Source organism: Colletotrichum higginsianum, chromosome 9 (genome assembly GCF_001672515.1).
Source record: "Colletotrichum higginsianum IMI 349063 chromosome 9, whole genome shotgun sequence".
Lineage (NCBI taxonomy): Eukaryota > Fungi > Ascomycota > Sordariomycetes > Glomerellales > Glomerellaceae > Colletotrichum > Colletotrichum higginsianum.
Window position 1 is genome coordinate 2,011,722 of NC_030961.1, and position 25,588 is coordinate 2,037,309.

Genomic DNA, 25,588 nt, shown 5'->3' on the forward strand with positions numbered 1-25,588 from the left:
TTATTTACCCTTTGTAGGTAGTTATTTCTTAAATTATTATTCTACTAAAGTCCTTATTATTTAAATTTCTTAAAGAATATAAAATTTGCAGCTAATTTAGAGTAAAAGGCAACTTTAAATAAAGTAAGCTTTATAATACTATTACTATATACTCTTAAATTAATTTTTATTGTCTTATACACTTTAATAAGTAGTTATTGTATACTAGCCTATAGGAAGTCTCTATAGAGTGCAGCTTTTAGTATTTTAAATTATAAAGAACTATTAAAAATATATACTATAGAGCTTAAGTTTAGTATAGCTAACTCTATAAGGTAGTATTAACTATAAGTAGTATAAAAGAATACTAGAAATAATTTCCCTTAGTAGCTACTATAGAGTTAGTTAAATAAATTAACTACTTATTTAATTTATTTTAAGTACTCTATAAGTTCTAAGTTACTTTAAATTTATTTATTAATAAGAGCTTAAGTTATTTAATTAAGTAGCTTATTATTTTTTTGTAAATAAGGGAGTATATAGAAATACTTATCTATTTAGTACTATAAGCTTAAGTATAATTAGTAACTATTAGTGTACTTTATAAAGAGTATTTTAGTAGTACTTATATTAGACTTTTTGCACTTAGTATATATACTTACTTTATATAAAATTATAAGTAATAATAATAAAATTAAAATTTCTATTAGTATACTAAAATTTCTTAGTAGTTAGTTTTACTAATAGCCTCTATAGCTATAGCCTCAACTACTATAGGCCTAATTATTATTATTACTATATTATTCTTAAGAAGTATTATTACTAGAGTTAATTAGGTTAAAAGTGCCTTATGCAGCCCTTTTTATAGGCTCTATATTATCTATAGTCTAAAGAAAGTATTTAATATTAGCTAAAATACTCCCTAGTATAAGAGTATTCCTTTTAGCTTTATAAATATAGATTTTATAGTATATATATACCTAATTTAAAATATTAAATCTTATAAAGGCTATTATAAAGAGTATAAACTATAAGCTTAATATTTAGGCTTATAGTAGGCTACTTATAGAAACTTTATAAAGTACTCTTTCCTACTTTATAATTTATTCTTTAATATTTTATTAGTTATTAAAATATTTTCTTATAAGTACTATTAATATAGTATTATATACAACTTATATATTATTTCTATATTTAAAAGAGTATATACTAATATAGGCCTTAAGAGCTTTTATTTATTAATTAACTTCCTTATTTAAAGTATAATAGTAAAATTTTAAATTAATAAATACTGTTTGGTAAATTTATTCTTAAAGATTATAGTATTATTAAAAGTACTTTTTTTTGTACTCTAAACTCTTTATTATACTCTACTTATTAAGTATAGTATAGAGTAAAATTAGAGAGTACTAAATTCTCTATTCTATATATATATAGTATATTATTATTAGTAGGTAGGAATAGAGTACTTAGCTCTAAAGCTATTAGAGTAATTATTACTAAGTATATTAATTCTACTAAGTGCATTATAATCTATAAGTAATTACTTAGAGAAGGCTTTCTAAGCTCTTTAAGGTATTTCTTAAGTATTTTATACATTTAGTATATAGTAATTAATAAGTTAATTATAGTCTATAGTTTATAGGTTTTTACCTTTATTTTTAGCTAATTAAACTAAAGGACTTAATTAGTAATTATATTAAAGACTATTTTAGTAGTATTATTACTTATTTTAGTATTATTAGTACTTATAAATAGCTTTACTAAACTTATTACTATTAGTATATAAGTATATAAGACTCTTAATTATTAAATTAGTAAGAGTAACTATAATAAGTTAATTATATATATATTAAGTGGAATATATATATAATTATTCTTATATACTGCAGCTGCACTCTACTACTTAATTAGGCTTTTAGTAGTCTCTTTCCTAAGTACCTAAGGCCTCTATAAAGCCTACTACTTAGAATAAAGCCTACAGTAGGCCCTTTATTACTACTAAGTAGCTAGTATAGTAGCTAATATCTCCTATCTTTAATGCCCTCTATAGTACCCTTTATGTATATTATACTCTCTAATTCGACAACTATATAGAAATATAAGAGGGTTTTACCTTTAACTCTTTAAAGGTAGGTTTACCTCTTATATATATAAGTTAAAACTATATAGGGCATTTAGTACTATATAAGAAGTATTTATTAAAATAGTCTTCTATTAATAAAAACTTCCCTTATACTTATACTTAAGAATAAGAAACTTATAATTTAATACTACTACTATACTATTACAAGAGTACTTTAGGCTCTTGTAACTCTAGTAGACTTTAGAACTCTTAGTAATTTAATATAAGTACTTTATATAGAAGTAATAAGTATAAAGTATAGTATTAGAAGAACTAAAGTAATTAAAAAATATTATTATATACTAAATAAAGTACTAATTTAGAGTCCTTTAACTTTTAAATGCAACTTATTATATTATTAATACTATAATAAATAGGGATGCAGAATTAATAATTCCCTAATTTAGGAGATACTACCTACTTATAAGTCTTAAGAATAAGACCTTTAGAGGGGAGACTTAATATTACAATTTAATAAATTATAAGTAATAAGAGCCCTACTTAGCTAGTAGAATATAAGTAGTACAGCCTTTATATAAATAAGAGATAGAGTTAAGTAAATAACTCCCCTAAAATAGAAAAACTATAGTATAAGTTATATAGAAATAAAATTAAATTAAATTTATATACTAGAAATATAGAACCTATATACTAAGAATATAGTACTTATATACTAAGAGTAAAGTATTTATATATTAAATATATAAATACTTCTGAGACTATATAAGTAGACTTATATATAGAATAGACTTAAATGTACTTAAGAATAGACTTCTATAGCTCTTTAGTAATTAACTTTATAATTATCCCCTTAAATACTTTTAGTACTCTTTACTAGTAATTAATATTATAATCCCCTTATTAAGTATACTAGAATAGGCTACATACATAAAAGTAGTACCTACTAAAACAACTTACTCTACTAAAATAGTCTAGTAATGCACAGTACTACTAGACTATTAGTAGGGCTAGGAGTAAGAGTGAGCCCTACTCTTACGCACTTAGATTATTAAAAGTTGTATATTAATAAATAGAGGCTCTAATTCTTAAATCTAATTTACTTAGAGTAAGTAAAATAAATTACAATTAATTAAGTAGAGTCCTCTTAAAAATGCAGGCAAAGTGTAAAAATTAAGTCCTATACTGCAATAATAATAATAAGTCCTACTGTCTAGTTAGGCTAATCCTATTTATTATATATAATTAAATTTAAAAATCTAAGAGCTAAGTAGATTCTATAATTCTTTCCTCCTTGTAGCCCTTATAAGCTATACTACCCTATTCTAATATAACTAATTACTGTATTTACTAAAGATTTTATTCTTTTAGTACAACTTATAGTACTATCCCTTAGCTTTATTACCTTAGCTTCTACTAATAGATACTACTATAGAAAGCTAACTGTAATACTTAATTATCTTTATTAATTTTAATTGTATTTCTTATTATAGTAATTATTTAATATATTAATTATAAAGTATTATTCTTAAGATATTGTAAATAGAAGTAGCCTTTTATATAAATAATTTTAAGTCTTTTTTAATAGCTTAAAGTATAAGGAGAATACAGCTTTTATTTAAAGTAAAACTTATTATTGTATATAGAGTAAAGCTAAGAGGAAGAGGGAAAGTATAGAAGGAAGTAGAAATAGGTAACTTACTATAATAAGCAACTTACTATACATATACATTATATTAATTTAATTTATAGTAATGTAGTTAATAAGTGAGCTGCTTATATAAGTGAGCTGCTTATATAAGTGAGCTGCCTACTTTAATAGAATCTATATAAGATGCACGCAATATTCTATTATAAAATTGTTAGGAGTCCTTAATAAATTTGTAATAGATTTTTGTGTGCAGCTTAGTTAGATTCTATTAAGGTGGGCAGCTCGCTTGTATAGGCAGCTCGCTTATTAACTACATTATATAGTTAGAATACTAGAATACTACTAGTAGGAATTATTTTTAATAGTAGTATAATTTAATTTTAAGCTTAATAATAGTATAATAAAATAATAAATATATTTTTAATTATTAAATATATTTTCAGTATCATAGAGAATTTAATAAGAAGGAAAAAAGCTACTAAGTAACTTAAAGTGCAATTCTGTAATTAATATTAATAATAAAATTATCTCTATTAAAGTTATAAAATTAATTAATTACTTTTGTAATCTTTTTAAAACTATCTCTATAACTCTTATAAGCCCTTTATAAAAGGAATTTATAAGTATACTAAAAGAGTATTCTACTACTAATTTATAAGTAGTTATAGCTATTATTATTTAAACTATAGTTATTAGGAAGAAGAAGGAGCTTACTATATTTAAATATATAAGTTAAAATATTAATATAGAGTATTTAGTATTATATAGGAAGTCTTTATTATAATAGTCTCCTATTAATAAAGCTTCCCTTATAAATAAGTAAATACTAATATTATTAGTAGTAAAAGTACTTTATAATCTAAAGGAGATTAAGTAATAATAGTTAATTAAAATATAAGCCTATTTAAATACCCTATAGTATATACCTACTATACTATAATAAGCTGTATTACTATTAGTATAATATAAAGATAACTTTAACTTAAGAATTTATAAATACCTCTATAAGTTTCTCTGTAAGAAGGAAACATTTCCTATCTTGATCCTGACTAAAATTAAAGGAACAAGAGCGCCACAGCCCACTGAAGCCCATGTCCTCAAGGATCTCGTTCAGCACAGTAGTGGAGTCTAATGCTATAGCGAACTTTGGGTTCGACGTGAGAGCATGTAGAAGCGATTGCGCTGACTCTAACGTGGATGAGTTTTGACAATGCAGGAGGACATCGTCCAGGATGGAGACAATAGGGCCGCAGCTAGAGAAATGTCAGTGGTCGGTACAGGATGAGTTTATCCAAGGTGTGAGTAAAAACAGCTTACAGATGCATAATGACGGCCGGTCTGACTGTTGCAAGCTCAGTCAACCATCGAAGGGTCCGGTTTTGCAGCGCATCCTCCAGATACTGGAAGTCAATCAACTCAATGGCCGTGTTGAGGAGGAGATCTTTGTCTTTCATGCCGCCAAGGTCCTCATATCGTTGTATCCCAGTCACATCCCCCAACAATAGAGGGTTGATTCCAGCAAGCCATAGGCTGTCCCTGAGCTCGTCGCTCCCGACAGTTCGTGCTAGGATCAAAGCCATGTAGGGTGATCGAGAAATGTCGTCTGATGGATGGCCTGCACCTCCTACAGGATTGCCGGCCATGTCCAAGAAGGCTGACAACACTCTTGTTGCATTGGTCTTAGTCGTGGTGTCGGCTAGGCCGCGGGCGAGACAAGCGCAGACTGCGAAATGAAAGTTCTCGGCCGTAAAGTGAATGCCGTAAGCATCATCCAGAGGCAGCGCAGCCTCCTCGAGCTGGACCCGACCCTGAAGTAGTAGAGGGCCCATCTTGTCACCTCTCAAGTCTCCCACTGTACTGATGTTAGTCATGACCGCCTCCAGGAACTGAGCCGTGCAATTGAACAGCGCCGGAGGGACTAGTCGTAGGAGAGATATTGCAAGCCAGAAGAGCTGAAGACCATATCGAGACGCCGATGGTAGTTTTGCCATCATTTTGGACAAGGATGTGACGATGGAGATGAGCATGTCACTATTGGTATCCTCACCCAAGCGACCTACACTGTTCCGCAAAGCAACAAGTACTTGGTAGAGCAGGTCGTCATCGACCTCTTCCCGCGCTAAGCAACCCATGACAGCGAAAGCCCGAGGTTGGATGGCTGGATTATTTTGGAAAGCAGTGCTGGCAACCAGGCTCATCCATCGAGACCTCCAGGCGTTGGAAATGTCGACTGAAGGTGCCGCAACAGAGCAGACTTCAAACAGGACAGCGGCCAGGTTCTCGGTGGCAGTAAGCGAAGGCCCAGCCTCCTGTGTCGTTGACATAGAGGCGCCGTCGCGCAAGAATGGAGGCGGCGCCGAGAATATTTCGCTCCTGGGCTCGCTGAGAAAGTCCAAACTGCCCCTAAGCTTGTTGAATCGTGTGTCGTCGAGATTGAACGAAGTACAGGCTGCATGAACAGTGTTCACAAGGAGCCTGTGAACAAGTAAGCGCACCTCTGGAGCGCCGGTGTTGGCCAAGATGGTGACTATGTGGAAAATCTCAGGCAAGTATAGCTGCGACTGGACCCCGTTGTCGAAAGACAGCGATAGACAGAAATGGAGCAAGACACAGATTTCGGCCCAGACGGCGTTGTCGGGCAAGTATTTTGTGGGTCGAAGTGAAGAACGGTTCAGCGCCTTCCGCAGCCGGGAAATGACCTTTCCACGCAGTGTGATGCTGCCCATGCCTGAGACGATGGAGGACAAAGCCTCCATTGGTTCTTCTGCGAAGCTAAAACTCAGTGCTGCTCTCATGAGCTCTTCGAGAAAGATGTCAAGTATCGTTTCGTCCTGATAGATGGCGGGCCAGACAACTTGCTCCAGTGTGTATGTCAGGCCGTGGTCCGATATGGCGACGTCAATGAGTTTCCGGAACAAAGCGGCAATCTTCTCCTTGCCTTTCTCGGCGTCTGGCTCATTTGCCAAAACTGCCGTCCGTAGACCAGGCAGCCATGGTGCCATGTATGCAAGGCTGAGGGGCTTTTGTTCCTCTGTGAAGGTCTCCCAGCCAACGAAAAACTCGGTCAAGAAGTCAAATGTCAGCTGTGGTTCGGATGTCGCCAACTGCCGGCTGATCTTGATGATGAAATGAGAAGGGTCCATTGGAACAGAAACGTCTGCATTGAAGCCATTAGCATTCGTTCATCCAAGGAAGGGATAATGCCTGGGACGAGCTAGGCCACAAGAGGGCGATGAGATAGCAGCATACCTTTGGTGCACATCAAATTCGAAGCTGCACCGAACTTAAATGCTTTACAGAGGGCTCCAAGTAGGTTGTACGACGAAAGTCTCAACACATGGTCTGAGCTTGACAGGTTGGTGAGAGCAAGATTGAGCAGAGTGCCCGGCACATCCTGCGGACGGATCAGTCGCTCGTAGGCTTTGTGTGTTCTTGTGTCCTTGCCATATTTAGCCTTGGCACCACGGATCGTCTGCAGCACGTCGGCCTTTTTAGGGCTGGTGAAGTACATGACAATCTTGCCATTGTCCGCACGCAGGCCGAAAGCTGAGTCGTCCTCTGTTTGAATCGACGTGGGTGCTTCTTCCACCTCGCCGAGTCTGAAGATGTCGTTGACGGTGGTGCTGAGCCGGTAGCCAGGGAAGACCTCTTGTTTCTTGGTGGTCGTAACTTGTACGAACTGGCTGCCGACCTTGATGACTACTTCGATTTTGCCCTTCGTCTTTGACAGCCGAGTAATAGGCTGAAATACATACCGAGTGTCCGTCACGACGCTAATCGTTTCCTTGGGGAGATGGAGTTGGCTGAGGTGGAAGTGAGCTTGCAGATCTTGCAAACTACCAATCAAATGGTAGTCAACGTTCTTTGGGTTGAAAACACTGTTATCACTCTTCGCAGAGACTCTGAGCAGCCTCCGAAAACACTTCCTGTTTTGCATCAGTGTCCGCCGTTGTTCCATACACCATGTGGCACCCGGCGCTTCGAATAGTTGCTTACCTGAATGCGCTGTTCATGTTGTACACATAGATCCTAACGAGGTTCTTGGACAACTCGACTGGTGTAAGTTGTTCGAGTTTTTTGAATAGATCGTCCTGGGGCTCGTTTTGGCCATTGTAGCAAGTGGCATCGATGAGCAGACCAAAGGGCTTATGCCACAGACGGCTTGCAATCTAAAAATAGTGAGTCTAGAACTATTCGACGCGGCCAGGCAGTTGACCTCGCCTTATTCCCGCGGGGGGGGGGGAGGTGATAGGGGCCAAACAGTACCTTCAAGTAGCAATACAACAGAGTATCATAGTCAATGTTCTCGGCATCGATATGTCTTAGAATGATGCAAATAATGGACAAAGAATCCTGTCAATGACAGTCAGCTTCTTGCTGCGACAGACCACGACGATTGAGAAGTTCTGGCTTGTTCTCACCTTGCTCTCGCCTCCGTCGTACACGGCCCTAGCCGTGATGAAGGACTCGGTACTACGAAAGGCGTTCCGAAGCATGAAATTCTGGAAACGTGAGTACGACGGTGGAGTATTTGAAGAGATCTGTGGCCTGTTCCAGGTGACGGCCAAGGGCGGCGGTCCCAGATTCGTGATGAGGTTGCGAAGAGGTTCGAGGACAGGTGATCGACCCCGAGATACCTCGGCTGGCGACCGCACAAAGTCCCTTCGCTCTTGGGTGACGAGTCTCTGCCGCATGTGATCCCAGTGATCATACAAGAACCGATGCAAAGCGACACACGAGCCGAAGTCAAATGACTCTATGGTGGGCGGAGTTTCCAGATTTTCAGGAGGCACCTACAGTAAGGTTAGTACCCCGGAGAGGATGCATTGCACAGGTCAGGCTGATGGGAATACGTACAGATATCTCGCGCAAGAAAGTAGTGACGCGGTATATGTTCTGGGTGAGGAAATCGTTCAAGGGGAACATGTACGGCTCCTTAGCTCCGAAGAGCACGTTGTTTGCGAGGTTCTGGATAACCTTGGCAATCAAAAGAAGACCCCGGCGCATTTCCTTGGAAGGCGTTGTCGAGACCAGGCCCTCGACCTCGGGCGCAACGATAGCTGGGCAGAAGAACCTGAGGAAAACAAAGGCTCCCACAGCTGTGTACTTGGCCTCTTGAAACCGCGGAAGCACTGCAGTAGATATCTAGGAGCGTAGTATCAGATGAGAAGGTTTCATCAAGCCGTGGCGCGCAATTGGGGAAGACCTACTATGTTGCAAATCTTGCGAAATGAAGCCGGCATACTGGAGGACGAGGCACAAATGTCGTCGATGAACACCTTAGCTACAATACGCAGTTGGAGAGCGTTCTTCTGCAGCTCATCCGTAGAGCCGACTCTGGCTGGGTCCAGTTCGAGATCCAAGTCCTTTGAGGTGAGCATCAGCCTTTCAACAACCTTCTGCAAGGTAGCCTTGAGGTACGGCTGCCCCTTCCACTTGGCGTAAACGGAAAGCATCTTAGTTGCCACGCAGGTCCTTCGGAGAATCTCGGATTCGTTATCTGTACGTCCAACAAGCATGATCAATTGTCGGCCTTGTACTATTTGTAGCAGAAATACGGTCATCTTACCTGTTTCCTGTATCTCTTGCTTTATGAGGACTTCCAGTAGCTCGAAGCTGAGACCACGGTGCTCGAAAATGGTAAGCAATGAGACGGTCAGCTCGTCAACCTCACTGCTCGGACACACAGCACTCATGGCGGCAACAAGCGTCATGTCTTTGGTGAGAAGCTAGACAGCATGTTAGGCCTTGCAGTTTGACCACGCGTTGATTATGAGCCTTCACATACCTCAAGCAACTCATCGTATTTCTCGCTGACGGCAGCATCTGTAAGATTGCTGAACTCTGTGCCCTGGATGAGGATGTTGTACAGGACTTTGACAAATGCTGTCCTGATCTCGACGTTATCGTGGTACCCAATGTTCAAGGAGTGCTTCAGGCCGACATCGATATTAGCACTAAGCAGATTCGAGAGGATGGTGATGGCATATTCCGAGGAAGATCCGCCTTCGTCTCGACTTGACATGCCCGCCATGAGTTCATTTCTGGCGCCCTCGGGAGACTCGTGGTTGAGCAACGAGAGGAAGCGATTAAAATATGTGTGGAACATCTGCGACTTGAGCTCGCTTGTGCCAGCATCGGTCTGTCCTTCACCGGGCTGCAGCGGGAGGCGAAACGTAAGTTCGGCCAGCGACTTCAGACACGCCTTGTCGAGGTCCTTCTGCACCCTTACAACCTCATCAAGACGACCGCCCGAGCTGCTGGTAGTTGAGTCGAGCCGTGGAGAACGAGGCCGAGCAATCCAACCGAAGATATACTCAAGGAGCTGGTTCCTGATCCGCACATCGTCCCTAAGGTTCAGATGCTCTTTTCTCTTCGTGACAGCCTCGCACAATTGACAGACCTTGATCTTCACCCGCAAAGTGTTGGTGCTGTCACTAACGCCGTCGAGAAATTTAGCGAAATTGAGTGCGAGGGCGCCGAGATGTATGGCTGAAGCGGCACCCAGATCCGAGGGACTTTCGAGACGCTCCACAAGCGCCTTCAGAAGTGAAATAGCTTGTTCGGCAAAAATGATTTCGACATCCTGCGCCTTATCGCTCGGTGCCAATGCCCCCGTGAAAAGAACCTCTAGTTCGGATTCAAGAGCCTTGAAGAGGGACTGATAGAGCGTAGACGAGACCTCGCTCGACAAAACCTCCCGCGTAGCCTCTCTGATCCTAACGCTTGCGCAGCCTAGGAGCTGGATGCTGAGCTTGAGATATCTGCCAAGTAGAGGCTCTTCGTGGTTCTCTGAAGGGAGCCTGTCGATCCATCTCAAGACGCCCAGAGTGGGTTCCTCGAGGATGATTGCCTGGTTTGCAGTGCAAATGCCCCCCAGAGACGCAAGGAAACCCGAGTAGTTTCGCCATTCAGTCAACGTTCTCTCGTCAACAGCATCAACTGGCGCCATGGAGACTTCCCTTGAGAGAAGCAGCCACCTCTCAAAACCGTATTCCCACGCCGAGAGAATGCCACTCGTGGGGTATTGCAGACGGCGGAGTAGACCACGAACTCTCTTCTGGAAAGCCACGAGCCCGGTGAACCTGAAAGCTCTGGAGGCGATCTCGCCATACACCTCGCCGTTGCGAAGCAGCGTGGCGAATCCTTTGGCAGCGTCCGAGGCAACATCGACGAGGCTATTCTCCTCAAAGAAGAGGCCTATACACGCTGTCACTGTCTGACAGGTTTCGACATCGGCAGAACACAACGAGACGAGGAGGGTCGTCTCAAGCCTAGAAGAGGCTGCCTCGATTTCGGAAACGCCTTCGGGAATATCTGATAGCTCCTGAAAGTGAAATGAGGTCACGTTAATGTCGTGAACTAGTTGATACGTGACAGGGTTCAGTCGGTTTAGCAACAACTCACACGCAGTGACGCCAGCAGAAACTTGCGAGCCTCGAGGTACTCGTGGATGGCCTTGATAGTTGGTCCGTCTCCATCGGATGTAACATCATTGCACATGTTCAGCAGAACCAACGAGCTGCAAAGACAAGTTAGCCAAGGTGCAATAGTGCAGTCTGCGTGAGGAGTTTCTATCATCATACCTGCGCCTCCAGAATTCCCTCTTGAGTGTTGCCGAAGTCAGTCTTCCACAGGAGTGGAGGGTATCCAATATGGAATTGTCTGAAAAGAGGCGCTTCGCAACCCCGGTGGCAAGTCTTCGGATGGTAGGGTTGGCAGATACAACGCACGATAAGAAGGATAAGAAGACATCTTCGTCGGCAGCGCCAGTAGTAGGTTCAGCTTGTCCGTCGCCATCAAAAAGGGAGCGAGGCGAAGCGTCCAAGAACTTGAGAACATCACATGCCATATTCGTAAAGGAGTGAAGATTCGAGTCACGTCGCGGTAACGCGAGAGCTACGGCAGTAGATTCTGCCGGTAGATCCGCAACGGCCTATCATCTTAGTCACTATTTTGGTTTGCATGACAACGGCTACGATAATGAAGAACGCCTCCAGTCCGAAGGGAAGGATGAAGAGGAAACGAGGATAGCATATCTCGCCTGACATACCTTGAGCTGAGTACGCATAAACGGTCCAGCCATTGCAAAGAGTTGCTCATAAACTCGAGAGTCGTTCTGGCGCGCAAAATAACGGCAACCTTGCACAACAGCCGTCTTGAAGGCCTGTGGCGATGATAGACTGAGATACGACTGGCTGAGCGAGTCGACACAACTGTCCAGGCTCAGCTCAGCCAAGCTCACAAAAGCTGCAGTCATCAAATCTTGGTCGAACAAGGAAGAGTCATTCCCCCGGCGGAAGACGGCTTCGCGGACCTCGTCTTGCACATCCATGGCGTAGCTCACCAGCGCTGCATCATCTTCCGCAATGAAGTGACGCGATGCTCTCAGCAAAGACACCAGGGAATACGCGGCTTGCTCATTCTTGTTCCTGAGGGCCTTCCGGAGGTTGTCCAAGAAACCGACTTTCTTAGCCATGCTACTGCTCTTGGCCTCTCGGAGATTACTAGCCACTTCGAATACGTCGGGTAGAAGGAAGAGTAGGGTCGTTTGCAATGGGTACAGCATTCCCTTCTTACGACCATTATCAACAACGGTCTGCGTCATGTCAAACAAAGTGTCAGCGCCGCCGTCGAGGCGCTTGTGTAGAGTGTGTTGCTGCACGAATTCATGGGGATGTCGGTCAAGCCACCTAGTGATGAGTAAGGGGGCAACAACGGCCACCGTGTTCTGGAAGGACTTTCGGAAATGCAGGAAGCTGGAACATATCTCCTGAATGATGAGTCCGAGCTTCTGAGCATCGACCCAGAAGAAGGACAAGATCTTGAGCACCGCTAGGGAGGCCTTGTCGTCATCAGGTGCAGCAGCTGATTGACCGGGGGCGGCCTGCACAACGGCCGCGGTACGGACGGTATACACGACGTTTCTGAAATAGTCGAAGGAGCAAGACCAGGTCGAGGCCGTGACGTATTCAACAATGACCCTCACGCACGGCTCCAATACGGCGAGTTGAGTGATGGGTAGAGCGTCATCATCCTCGGAAGCATCAGCGTCAACGGGGAGGGGGGAGGGAAGACCGCTTGTAGAGCGGGCTACACTATCGGTATGTCTCGGTGTGTCGTCGAGAATGGTAGAGGACGGTAGGACGTAGCCCTCGGGGATGGGCTCAACCAGCCATTTGACCAAGTCGAACACGCGGTTGACAAGACCCTCGTCCAGTGGTTCGGGAACAATTGCCGGAGCAACGCGGCGGGGGTCGGTGCTGACGGGAGGTTGGCGCAAGCCCTGGGCCTTGACGTGGTCCCAATGGGCGGTACAGCAGTCGGCAGCCAAAGCGAGAACGTAAACCTCGGAAAGGAGTACGTGTGGCGGGTGTGTAGGTGGGGGGATGCCCTTGTAGTTTCGTATTATATCTTCGAGGAGAGCGACAAGGGAATCGAGCACAAAGGCGAGGGCAGAAGTGCTAATCTTGACAAGGGTCGACCTCGTAATGAGGACGATTTCGTCCTGTTGAAGCTCCTGTCCGTGGGTTCCTGTCCTGTGGGGGAGCTGAAGAGGGAAAGAGAGAGAAGACAACATCAGCGAAAGGTCCAAGAATTCAAAAGGAAGTCCATGGCGGGACGACTTACCCTGGTGGCGAGCCTATCGACCAGGCAGCCGACGAGACCAGCGTCGCCGTTCATTTCTGCGCTTCAGAACAATAGAGCTCATGACCGCACGCGCGCACCCAGTGTGTCTTTCTGCGTCCTCAAGCTCAGATTGAGACTTGGCCACGACGTTGCAGAATAATTCTCGTATGTAGGTAGAAGCGAGGGGCGAGGATGAGAAGGAGAAGTAGGTACGGAGAGGTAGGGTGAAGGCAAAGGCGACGGATGGTGGGTGCGGGAGGGGAATGAAGCGTCGGATAGCCGTAGCAGAGGCGATTGTTGGCTTGCTGCTACTAGAACCGGATTCGGACAACAGCTATGTATCGGTCGGTGTTGATGTATGACTTGTATCAGGTGGAGGAGTTGAGAGCCAGGCTGTGGACGAATGGCGCGCTCTCGCAGGAAATGGATGCAAACGGTCGGCCGCGGTCAGAGCTTTTGGGGGGGTGACAAGTGCCTCTTGTCTGAGATTGTCCGATTGATTAGTCGATTGGTAGGTAAGTGTACTTTGCGTCGCGAGAGAGACAAGGCAATCGAAATATGGGATGTCGAAGGTCGTCGTCACTATCGATTGTACGTAATTGTAAACAATGGGGCGTACCTTGCCATGAGTAGTATCCCGTATCAAAAGAATTTGTCTGGCCTAATTGCCATAGGCAGCTTGATCTACGGAGCACTACACAGGAGGTGCCCTTTGGAGTGATTCAAATGAATATTACTACTGACTGATGGCGAGGCAGGCGTTGGGAGATGGTGGGGAGCGGGGACGGCTCCCAAATGTTGAAATGCCCTGCACCTACCCAAAAATTAAGGTACGTACTGCTGTATGCAAGGTACCTACCAGCTAGATAGGTCGGCACCTTACCTACCTAGGTAGGTAGGTACCCCAAGCAATCGAGCCCAGGCGGCTAGAAGGGAAAGACTAACTGCTTTGGGCATCCCACTTTGACCTCCAATTGATACTACCAGTGAGTCCCAATCACTTCCTGCTTCGGACTTGGCTGAAGTAAACTGGGCAAGATGTTGGCAATAGGAGTTCTTCAATTTGCAACCATCGGCCAACAGTCTCTGATGCCCACACAAACACATCGTCTCAGCTGCTGTGTGTGTTGTGTTAAGCATCTCACACATTGTCGTAGGCCCCCATCCTTAAGACCGATCATTTCTCTCTCAACAGCTTACAACTATTCGTGTCCCTCTGCACTATTCGTACAGACCACAACGATCAATCCTTCCTAAGCTCCCGCCCCTTGCATACTAGATGGGGGACTTCCTCGCATACAAAGGCCGTCCCGGGCCAGACACACAAAAATCTGTCCATCATCTACCGGTAATTGTTGCGTCCGCCATTATATCTTCCGCCGCCGCCACCTCCTCCATAACTACTACCACCACGGCCACCGCTATAACCACCCCGGCCTTGGTAGCCGCCTCGACCTCCCTGCTGACCTCCATCAGTGTGGCCGTAGTGAGAGTTGGGTCCCGGTGGCGGTGGCCCGTAATTCTGATTCTGGCCGTAGGCGCCTCCGCGGTACGACCCATTTGATACTCGCCCATCGTTACCGTAGCCCGCGGGTGGCGGCGGCGGAGGAAGTCCCATGCCGAACCCGGGGTGCCCTGGCGGCGGAGGGTGCCACGATGACTGGATCGGTGGTGGCCCGGGTGGCTGGTATCCATGTTGTCCATGTCCATAGTTGTTGCTCGAGTGCGATGGGGGTCCGCGGTCTTGACGACCATGCCCACCGGCGGGAGCGTAGCTGAAGTTGCCCCGACGACCGCCGTCGTGGTGGCCGCCGCGCTGGAAAGGGACGCCGCCATAGCCCCGTCCGGAACGATTCGACTTTCCTTTAAGTGTCTCTATGTCGTTGCGGTCCAAGGCCGGAGCCGGAGGCTTGACTCCCCGCAGTAGCATAGACTTGTGAGGGTGCGTGCTTGTTGGAAACGTGTACCAAACCCTGCCTCAAGTATTAGTTTACAGATCAATCAGTCATGCAGTTGTAGTCTCGGCGTACCTGAGCGACCTGTCGTAGTCGAGGTTAGGCATCCCTCCACGCTCCAAGGGATACACCAACTCCCCGTGTGGCAGATAATCCGGTATCTTCTCGACGTTGCCGGCCAGCCCGTCACTAGTCCGCGGGTTGAGTTTCAGAGTGGGGGCCCCCTGCTTCTTGGAGTAAAACCCAGTCGTGATCTCATCGTACAACTCGTGGTGGGCATCTGACAGAAGCAGCACGTCTCTGCCTACACCGTTGCGTGCCTGATCTGCCGCACTCAGCAGAGGGTACTTCTTTTCGACGGCGGCCAACAATCTCGGCATCTCAATAAAAGGCAGAAGGGCCACCCCCTGCCACGCCATCTTCTTTCCGTTCAGATCAATCTCAAACTCGGTCGGGTAGAAGTCGATGACTTCGCTGTCCTCGTTCAACATGAGGTCATGGAAAACTTCGGGCAGCGCACTGCGAGAAGCGGCTGGCATCACACTCATCAGTTGCTCGAACGGCTTCGAGATGCGGCCCTTTTCAAACTGAACCTCCATCTTGTCAAGATCGACAAAGTCTGCGGCGAATGGAGCGTAGTGGTACGGGTAGTACCATTCCCAAGACGGGCAGCCCTGGAAATAGTACAAAAGCACCCATGACAGGCCCTCAACGTAGGCCCTTGCAACCTTGTGCCGAAACTCGTGGTCGCTGCGGTCAACGTGGAACTTCTGCTCGTAGTATCGATCGGCATAACCCTCTTCCCACATCCTAACATGGTCTACTGCAGCTTCTTCGGCAGCAGATGGTGTGCTTGGGCCCGTCGCACTAGCCGGAGTCGAGCCGGCCTGCGCTGCCGCCTCTTCGGCCTTTCGTTTACCAAGCACAGACTTCTGGTCCGGAGTGCTCGGAACCTCCCCATTCGCCTTCTCACCAGCGTCGGCTGCTTGGCCAGGCTCTGTCTTGGACATCAAGCCTTTGAGTTGGTCGCGAATGGCGCTTGCGGCGCTCTTGTTGGCAGTATTGGCATTCATATTGGACGAGCGGCCAACCACCATATCGTGGGTAATACCATTTGGGCCTCCTGCTGCTGGGAACAAGGTCAAGCCTGCTGCCGCATTGTCGACTTGTTTTGGTTTGGCGAATCTGGGGTTGCGCTCTTCCTGCAGCTTTCTCCGCTTGAAGCTGGCCTCCTTCCGATCTTCAGTCTCTTTTCTTCTCTTGAAGATAGCGTCCTCTTGCTTCGCCAGACCATTGAGAATAAGCTGCGCACGACCTAGGTCAACGTGGCCGTCCTTGACGACATAACCGCCCATGAAGGGTAGGTTGTCCTTCCAGATAGCTGTCAGGGTGTCGATTCCGTTCTCTCGGATCTCAAGCGCTGGCAAGTGAGGCAAAAAGTCGTTACCCACAAAACAACACATGAAGACCCAGTCGTCGATGGCTCTCTCCAGATCGAACCGGAAGGGCAAACCTGGAACATTGAGCTCTGCGGCCAGATACTCTCGGAGAATGGAGACGTGAAGCCAGATGAAGGGCTTCAGAGCAAGATTCTTCTCCTGCTCATCAAATTCGCCAACCTTCTCTTTGGCTTGTCCGCGACAGGCACGAGCCTCGTGTCCCTTCTGGCCGCACAGCTTGCACATCCTGGCCTTGCTATCTTGGAAGAAGACATCCTCACGCAGAACTCTGAAATGAGGCTCGTGGGTTGCGAGGCCAAGCATGATCAAATCGGCATCGAGGCCGTAAATGACGTGGCGCGTGTTCGGATCAAAGTCGGGAGATATGCGCTGAGACCGCACAAAGTTCATGATCTTATGCTCGCCCTCGCCGGGGACTGTCGCATCGGAAATAATGATCTTGAGCTTGGCCCAAGCCGGATCCGTGTTGAGCTTGTATGCGCACCAGTATCGCAGACTCGCCGCCAGGATATCCATGAATGGAGTTCCGGGAGTAATGGAATTTGAGTCGAATGCCTTCTTCGTGACGCTTTCCAAACTGTCGTCGGACACTACACCGCCATTCTGCTGTTTCAACAGCTTAAGAAGCTCTTGCTTATCCTCTTCTTTTTCCTGGGCTTCCTGCGCAGATCGGAATCGACGAGAGCGCTGCTGGTTCATCTTGGCACGGGGGGCGACGCCATCTGTGACATTACAAGTTAGTTCTGTGGCCAGCGGACGACAGCAACATGCTGTGAGACAAGGTGATGAGAAGATAACTGACCAACGGCAATCATGAGCAGCTTGCGCGGGCGTACCATATTGACAACACGATCGGTGTATTTGAAGACCTCGAGCATCATCTCCTCTTCGTCCTTGGGAGCCGGGCGATCCTCGGGATGAGAACAAGGATGGACGATACCGTTCATGTCGAGATACAGGTTGTCAAGCTCCTCACCGTTGGGGTTTGGTCCAGTGGTGTCGACTGGAATCTCGGAGCCATCCTCCATCTTGACCGGTTGCTCCTCAATGACGGGCGAGATGATCTTGGGGTATTTGTTGGACAGCCATCGAAAAGCGGCTGGGATACCCATCTTGGCGGTTGTTCAATATGGTGTACGAAAAGCAGATCAAGTGAGGCCGTTTTATCGACCTTTTCAGGCTGTCTCCTGGTTCCAGTACAGAAAATCAGGTGAGCTGGTAGCTCTTGTGTCGCGAGAGGAAGACGTTGCAATAGGCGTTTGGCGCATGTATGCTGTATTTTTGTAGTTTCAAGTGTACTGCTCTACTGCAGTAGTCAGGCGGCGAACAGTTACAGCCGCAGCGTCCGGTCGCAGTCGTGAGTCGCAATTGGTGAGGGAAGAGGCACCGAGCCTTCGTGGACGCAAAAGAAGGAGAAGGCAACGAAATCGGGCTGAAGCCGGTACTGCGTTTTGCGCGCGAAAATCGAGCGAGCAGACGTTCGATGACGAGCGACAGTAGTGCACTGAGCTCAATCTACTGTACAAGAAGGACAATGATCTTCTGCTAGGGTGAATTTCTGGATGGAATCTTGTCGTCGTACCAAGTGTTGTGCGTCTGCTTGCAACAGTGAGGTGCAAGGCTATGAGCCAGCCAAGGTGCGATAAGATAATACATATGCACGAGAAATGCATCGTTTCGAGACTAAGTGTCTTGCCACTGTGCAGACGACAGCAACGCCCTCTAACGGTAGTGTGATATGGCTACAGAGCAGAAAATTCTACATCAGCCCGCATTTATCCGCACTGTAAGTGCTTGACACACCTAGGTAGGTCAAGGGACTAGCGAGGCTCCGCTAGGTGATGATCATAGAAGGAAGCTATCTACCTACAGTGTGGCTTCGGCCTTAGTACCTAGGATACCTTATCTGTAGCTCCTACGCAACTAGGGAGGTATTCAGATACATCATCTGTTTTGCGGTCCTGTATCTATTTTTGTGTCTCAGTAAATAAACAGTTTAGAACATCATATGCTAATAGCCGACTCTATAATTATCGCAGTGGCGAGGGAAGCAGTATGGCCTAGTGTGTCCGTATGCTGGAGCTAATAAGACTGCAGTTGGTGGGTGCAGTTCGTCGCCGCTGGTCCTGACAGGTATTGCCTAGGTACATGACATGGATCTAGGCCCCTGGCTGGTCGTATCTCATGATCTGGCCTGTCTACAACTGCCTCCTCTACAGCCTCTGCCTCATTTCCCTCCAACCCTGCCCATGGCCTTGCTGAAGCTTCCAATGGCCGGCGCTTGATAAAACAGCATGTTTTCCATTCCCACTGCTCCAGCGAAGCAGTCGGTCGGTGAGACCATCACGGTTCTGAGCGGCCGCCTGAGTTCGGCTACACTACTCGAGGATCGCCGTGCTGCTATACTTGGCTTGCGCAGCTTTGCCAAAGACTTTCCTGCTTCTGTCGCCTCTGGAGCACTTCGCAGCCTCATAGGCAGCCTCAGAAAGGATGCAGAAGATGTCGACACCGTCAAGGTGGTCCTTGAGACCTTGCTAATGCTCTTCAGCCCCAACGAAGACAGCCCAGAAGCCTCGGAGGAGATTGCCCTATGGCTCGCTGACGAGTTCACCCAGCGCCAAGAGAACATCACATTACTGCTCGACTTTCTCGACTCGACCGATTTTTACTCGAGACTCTACTCTCTACAACTCCTCACTGCCATCCTTTCTGCCCGAACTGAGCGAACGGAAGAGTGCGTCTTCACGGCCCCTCTCGGCATTTCCCGTCTAGTAGCCGTTCTCGACGACAATCGCGAAGCTGTGAGGAATGAAGCCATCACCCTTCTCACATTCCTCACTCCCTCGTCGACCGACATCCAGAAACTCGTCGCGTTCGAAAATGCCTTCGACCGACTCTTCAGTATCATATCATTGGAAGGCTCCCTGCCAGAAGGCGACCGTGTTGTGGAGGACTGTCTGATTCTAATCGCAAACCTGCTCAGGAGGAATCCTTCCAACCAGTCCCTGTTCCGCGAGTCGGGGGGTATCCGTCGTTTGGCCGTCTTGCTGGAAGGTGCAGAAAAAGCCCAGCGGGAGGATGCGGAGATTGCTGCTTGGGCGCAGACCCAACGCAATCGGAATATCTATGCACTGCTGGCAGTCGTTCGTCTGTTTCTAGTAGCTGGGGCCGTGGGGACGCCGCAGAATCAGCTTGCCTTTTGGCAACACGGCTTGTTGTACCACGCCCTCCAACTGGCCTTCAGCCACGTAGCCCAGCTTCCAATTAAGGCAGAGGTTGGTTGTCTCTCCCGTCACATTGGTCTATTGGCGCTATCATGTTAAGATTGTGACCGTAGGCTCTAGTAACCTGTGCCGACATCATCAGGGGCAGCTCCAGCCTTCAGGAGGGATTCGCCCAGCTTCAAATTCCGTCGCCCCTCGAAGCCCCCACATCGGCCGAAGCTGGTCAGGCAAACGGCATAGTCAAAGTTTACGTGATCGACGGTCTCCTGGATCTTACTCTCGGCGTGCAGGATTTGGAGGCATTCGATCTGCGTTTGGCAGCATGCGAATGTCTAAAGGCGTACTTCTACAACCACGACAACATTCGCCTGCACTTCCTCCGGAGGGCCATCGAGGGACACGATACCGGAGCCGACGAGACAGCCAATGTGCTGACGGTGCTGCTGCGGCCCTCCTCCGATGCCGCGGTGGCCAACCCCTATCGCAGTTGGTTCGCTGCCACCGTCATGTTGCATCTCGTCTTCGACAACTCGGAGGCCAAGAACATGGCCATGGCTGTTACCGAAGGCGACGAAAAGAACGGAGAGGAAGTCGTCACGAGTATCCAGACGGTTGCTGCGCATCTCATCTCCGGACTGAACCGGGAGCAAGACAGCCGTGTTGTGGTAGGGTATCTGATGCTGCTCCTTGGCTGGCTTTTCGAAGACTTGGACGCCGTCAACGACTTTCTGGGAGAGGGGTCCAACACCCAGAGCCTTATCCAGGCAGTGAACCACCCATACCCATCTGGCGATGTTGTTCAGGGGCTCTGTGCCATGTTACTTGGCGTGCTGTATGAGTTCTCGACCAAGGACTCGCCGATTCCCCGGGCCGATCTTCATAACATCCTCCTCTCCCGTATGGGACGCGAGCGGTATATCGACAAGATGTCCAAGTTGAGAAGCGACCCGCTTATAAGGGACTTTGAAGTCACTCCTCAAAAACTCGGCAACTTGGGCTCAGGCAAGCTGCCCGACGTGTACTTTGATGCTACATTTGTCGACTTCTTGAAGGACAATTATAGCCGCATTCTCCGTAGTATAGACCGGGATCCTGGGTTGGAGATTTCCGTGGTCTCGAACGGCATTCAGAAGGGTGTTTCGCGGGAACTCGTCGACTCTCTTCGAGCTCAGTTAACGGAGAAGGACCAAGCTTTGCAGGAAGCGCAAGTCCGCGTCGAGACGATTGGTCGTCAACTTGGCCAAGAACAAGCCGATCATCGGCGGACTCGGGAGACGACTGCCATGGAGCTGGCTAGAATTAAGCAAGTAAACGAGGGTATGCAAAGACAGCACGATGCAGAGCTGCGGTAAGTACCATTTTTCTTTCGTGATGCTGCTAGCTACTGACCTTCTCGACAGAAACCTGCAGAGCCGGGTTACGTCTCTCCAGGAAGAACACCAGAAGCAGGACGAACAAACCCGAAGAAAGACAGAGTCCCTCGTCGCAACACTCGAGCAACAGCACAAGAAACAGTTGGATGAAGCTCAACGAAAGGCAGACGCTCATGTCGCAGCTCTTGAACAACAGCACAAGAGGCGGCTGGAGGAGGTCCAGAGGGATGCCACCTCTCGAGTCACGGCTCTAGAGCAAGAGCTCAGGAAACAGATCGACCAAGCTCAGGAGATTGCCAAGACACAAGCAGCCTCACAATTGGAGGAGCATCGCAAGCAGTTGGAGCAAGCGCGCAAGACGGCTGAGTCAGACGCTGATCGTGTCCGCCACCGGGCCGAGGCCGACATGGCAGACCTCAAGGCTACTATCAGCCGACTTGAGGTTGATCTCATGAAGGTGAGCAGGCAGAAGAGGCAGGTCTCCCACAGGATGCTAACCTCTAGCCAGGCCAAGAAGACGAAGCTGCAGGAGATACAAGCTGTGCGGGAAGAGCTAGAGGAGAAGGCACGAGAACAGGAAACCCTTGTAGTCAAACTCGAGGCCAACGCCAAGCAGCTTGAAAAGGACCTGCGTGAGACTCGGGAAAAGGCCATGCAGGTAAGACCTACTTCTGAAGAGATTGGCTGTGAAAGGAGCCGCTACTAAATCATTATCCAGGACGACATGGCGGCTAAGAAAGCCGAGGAAGACCGAAAGACGACGCAAAATGAGCTTGACGATTTACTCATGGTATTTGGCGACCTCGAGGAAAAGGTGGCCAAATACAAGGTCAGTCAGCCCGGCCCGTTTATTTGTTGGGAGTTCAAACTAACGCACTGCTTATACAGGCAAAGCTCAGGGAACTCGGAGAGACCGTCTCCGACGGCGAAGATGAGGACGAAGATAGCGACGAGGAGGAAGAAAGGGACGAAGATGATGAAAAAGACGAGGCTAAGAGTGACGATGGGAAATAGGTCCAAGGCATGAAGGACATTCTGCGCAGGGACTCCTCTATAGGTATAAGCATTCGAGTAACCACTGTACTCAAGGTCACTTGGCAAGCCTTGTTCGCTGAGCACATGTTAGGACATTGCGTGTCATACAGACTCGTCCATTTCCGAGGTGGGAGGCCGACCAGCAGCTTTGCATCGTGAGATTGTCATTTGCGACTGGCACTCCTTGCACACATAAACCTGAAATTTGGCTCTGTCACTTCATCGCACAATGAGACGGGTACGGTGAGATTATTGCAACGGTCTCCAGGAGCGGCGGTTCGTTTTCAAGCCGACGATAGCGCGCTCAATCTGTTCGCATCTCTCCTCAAAGTAACCACCACCACCACGAATCGCGTCTCATTGCCTGTCTTGAAATAGCGATCTCTCGCTGAGGAGAGCCGCCTTTTTATCTCAGCTTCCACAGCTGTGCCTTCGTCTCCTGGGCGGGCGCAGTCCACGTGTTGCTTATGGTCAGCGCGCGGGGGTTGTTTTCGGGCGCTTTGAAGACAATGCGGCCGGAGACCTCATCTCCAGCCTTGGCACCAATGTTTTCTTCCAGATACTTGCTCATCAGGAAGCCCTGCTTCCAGTGGGTGTCGGGACCTGATGGCCCAGTGGTGAAAGCCACCTCGCCGGGCCGGGTCACGCTCGTCTCGCCGGCCTTGACCTGAAGGCCTGCCGGGATCGCATCCTTGCGAGAAGTAGTGAAGAATATGTCGAACCAGATCAGGAAGCCGTCCAGCGACGGGATATCCTTGGATAGCGTCGACTTCCACTGGGCCTCGAAGTCGAGGTCCTCGATTTTGACGGTGTGCAGGTCAATGTATGAGATTTGCGAGGGAGTGCCGCAGATACAGTCCTCGGGCATGATCTCGATGCGAGCCTCGTCATAGATGCCGGCCTTCATCGATTTCATATCGAAGCCGTAGACGTCATCCCAGAAGGTGACGAAGTCGCTGATATACTCAGGATCCGAGACGGGGGCCGTCCATATGGTTGAGATGCTCGGCGCGATGAGGCCTTCGGGCTTCAAGAAGCGGTCCCTGGCGACAAGGACGCTATTCATCATGGCCTCGTAGAGCAGGCAGTAGCCCATCCACTCGCTGATGATGATGTCAACCTGGTCGACAGGGAGGCTGATGTCCTCAACCCTGCCCCTGATGCAGGTAACCTTGTCGGCGAGCCCGTTGGTAAAGACATTCTCCCGTGCCTTGTCAATGATGTCCGATTTGTCAACGGCAAACACCTGCTTCGCGCCGGCCTTGGCGCAAAACATACTAAGAATACCTATATCGCAGTGGTCGATTAGCCCGTGCATGGTCCGATTGTTTCTAGTCCTGAGAAACACTTACCAGTTCCACAGCCAATGTCAAGGACGATCTTGTCCTTGAACAGAGACTTGTTGTTATAGACAAAGTCACGGTAGGAGTCCGTTCGGACCTTGTCTTTAAGCATGGTCTCGTGGATGTCTGGGACTTCGTCAGCAGAACGGCCATCATAGATAGAAGGCGGGGGCAATTGGGAAAGTACCGTTGGCGGCGTAAGACTCCCAGTAGTACTGAGACTCATCCTTCCGAGCCCCCTTATCGTCGACGTCACGCGACTTCTCGCTCTGGGTGGTAACGGCAGCGTCATCTCCCCAGCGCTGGTCAAGGGTCTGCTCGACAGCAGAACGGTAGCTGGCGAACTGCGACTTGAGCTTCTCTAATTCCTCCTCGAGTTGAGTTTCCCGCGAAGAAGACGAAGAAGTCACCTGCTGAGTGTTCTCTGGCGATTCATCGTCCAAGTTCAGCTCGGTGAGAGCCATGATTAAGGCATCATCATCAATGACTGGCTTCATGAAACGATCATCGGCAATATCCTCTGCGGATATGACCTCGGGCAGGGCAGCGCCGTCATGACTTCGTTGGCGAACTGGTGGCGATTATTAGCACTACCTCCTTATTACCCTGGCTCAGAGGATAGGGTTTGATGTTCTGTTGTCTAGTGACAAGGCGGAGGGGGGGGGGTTACTGAAGTTGACAAGCTTGACGGTGCCAAAGAAGTCGAGGCCGAGACGGCGACGAACGGCGAGGAGGTCAAAGTTGTGCTTCTCGCGGCAGTGCTGCAGCATGGCGTTCATGTTGGGGAAAACGGAGTCGTCTAGCAGTGAGATGAAAGTTACAGTCTCCTCCTCTTCGGGCTCGGCGTCTTCCCAGTCGGACTCATCCGACGAGATATCGGACTCGGCGAGACCCTTGTTCTTGATGTCGTCCTGAACCATGGCAGCGATGAGGGAGGGAAGGATGGGGTCTGCGCTGGTCCTTTTTCCTGGTCCAACCCGTTAGGCTCTGAATAATGTTGTGAGTATGAAATACAAGACGGTGTTTTTACTCACTTGTGTCTACCTGGGGGTTTTTTTTTGTACAACTTTCCAGTTTGGTCCGTATTTGGGCTCGGTTGGTCTCAGGTTCAACAGACTTTGGTTGGGAGTGGCAGTTGAATGAATTGTGAGACGGATTTTTTTTTTTCACCAACCATCTAAGCTGTGTGGGACTGTGCTGGGGCCCAAGGCAAGATCTGGATGGCGCAGGAGCAGATGCAGGCAAGTGCCTACTTAATTGCCTGCTCGACCTGACTGGCCTGACTTGCTGATTTAAAGGTGGGATTGTTATTTTTATTTTCTGTAGTTTTGCGTGTCATTGCAACTTTAGCGTCGAATCGTCCAACAACAATAGGGAATTGGCCTAACACGGCCCATGCACGGCGGTTGTAAGTGATATCTATATCTGGAGGGCTACGCTGTTGTTGTCGTCAGCTTTTAGGGTGGAAGCACGACAACCTTCCGCTGTTCGTCATTGCCCCTAAGCTATCGAGCCCTTTTGTGCGCTGAAGAGATGATTGAACCTGTACGCCCCTCGGAGGCCAATGGACTTTTGAAAAAAAGCGCCGTACTTTCTCCGACTGCACAACGCCACTGCAAACGCCTTGACTTTCTGATATAGACACCTTCCTTACATGATGAGAACTTATTCAGTGCTGTCCCATTTCGCAACGAAACACTCTGTATCAAGCTACCATCCCCGCCATTACTGTCACCAAGTCAGGCTCTAATCCCGCGACTCTAGTTTTGGTTGTCAATCCTCATGCAGCCTACCCCGTTCGTACCTTTCCTTCTCTTCTGCACCCTTTGTCTTCAGACGCGTCTGTTCCCGCCTT

At 47.5% G+C, this 25,588-nt stretch overlaps 3 protein-coding genes across 3 annotated transcripts; 1 reads left to right on the forward strand and 2 right to left on the reverse strand.

The window, feature by feature from the left end:
- Positions 1–5,026: 5,026 nt before the first annotated feature.
- CH63R_12833 (GTPase-activator protein for Ras-like GTPase) lies at positions 5,027–17,870 on the reverse strand (the record flags this gene model as incomplete). The annotated part of the gene is made up of 18 exons (XM_018307807.1): positions 5,027–6,870; positions 6,963–7,639; positions 7,710–7,882; positions 7,980–8,066; positions 8,135–8,506; positions 8,571–8,858; positions 8,924–9,213; positions 9,283–9,442; positions 9,502–11,040; positions 11,121–11,235; positions 11,300–11,649; positions 11,767–13,263; positions 13,344–13,404; positions 13,442–13,677; positions 14,544–14,559; positions 14,690–15,316; positions 15,374–17,480; positions 17,561–17,870. 18 exons carry the CDS (start codon positions 17,868–17,870, stop codon positions 5,027–5,029), a joined length of 10,749 nt encoding a protein of 3,582 aa, XP_018152224.1.
- Positions 17,871–20,488: 2,618 nt separating this feature from the next.
- On the forward strand, positions 20,489–22,369 carry CH63R_12834 (Intracellular protein transport protein; the record flags this gene model as incomplete). Its single annotated transcript, XM_018307808.1, has 5 exons — positions 20,489–21,330; positions 21,383–21,812; positions 21,864–22,013; positions 22,074–22,184; positions 22,244–22,369. 5 exons carry the CDS (start codon positions 20,489–20,491, stop codon positions 22,367–22,369), a joined length of 1,659 nt encoding a protein of 552 aa, XP_018152225.1.
- Positions 22,370–22,796: 427 nt separating this feature from the next.
- Positions 22,797–24,653, reverse strand: CH63R_12835 (Methyltransferase; the record flags this gene model as incomplete). Its single annotated transcript, XM_018307809.1, has 4 exons — positions 22,797–23,677; positions 23,743–23,859; positions 23,921–24,304; positions 24,404–24,653. 4 exons carry the CDS (start codon positions 24,651–24,653, stop codon positions 22,797–22,799), a joined length of 1,632 nt encoding a protein of 543 aa, XP_018152226.1.
- Positions 24,654–25,588: the final 935 nt, after the last annotated feature.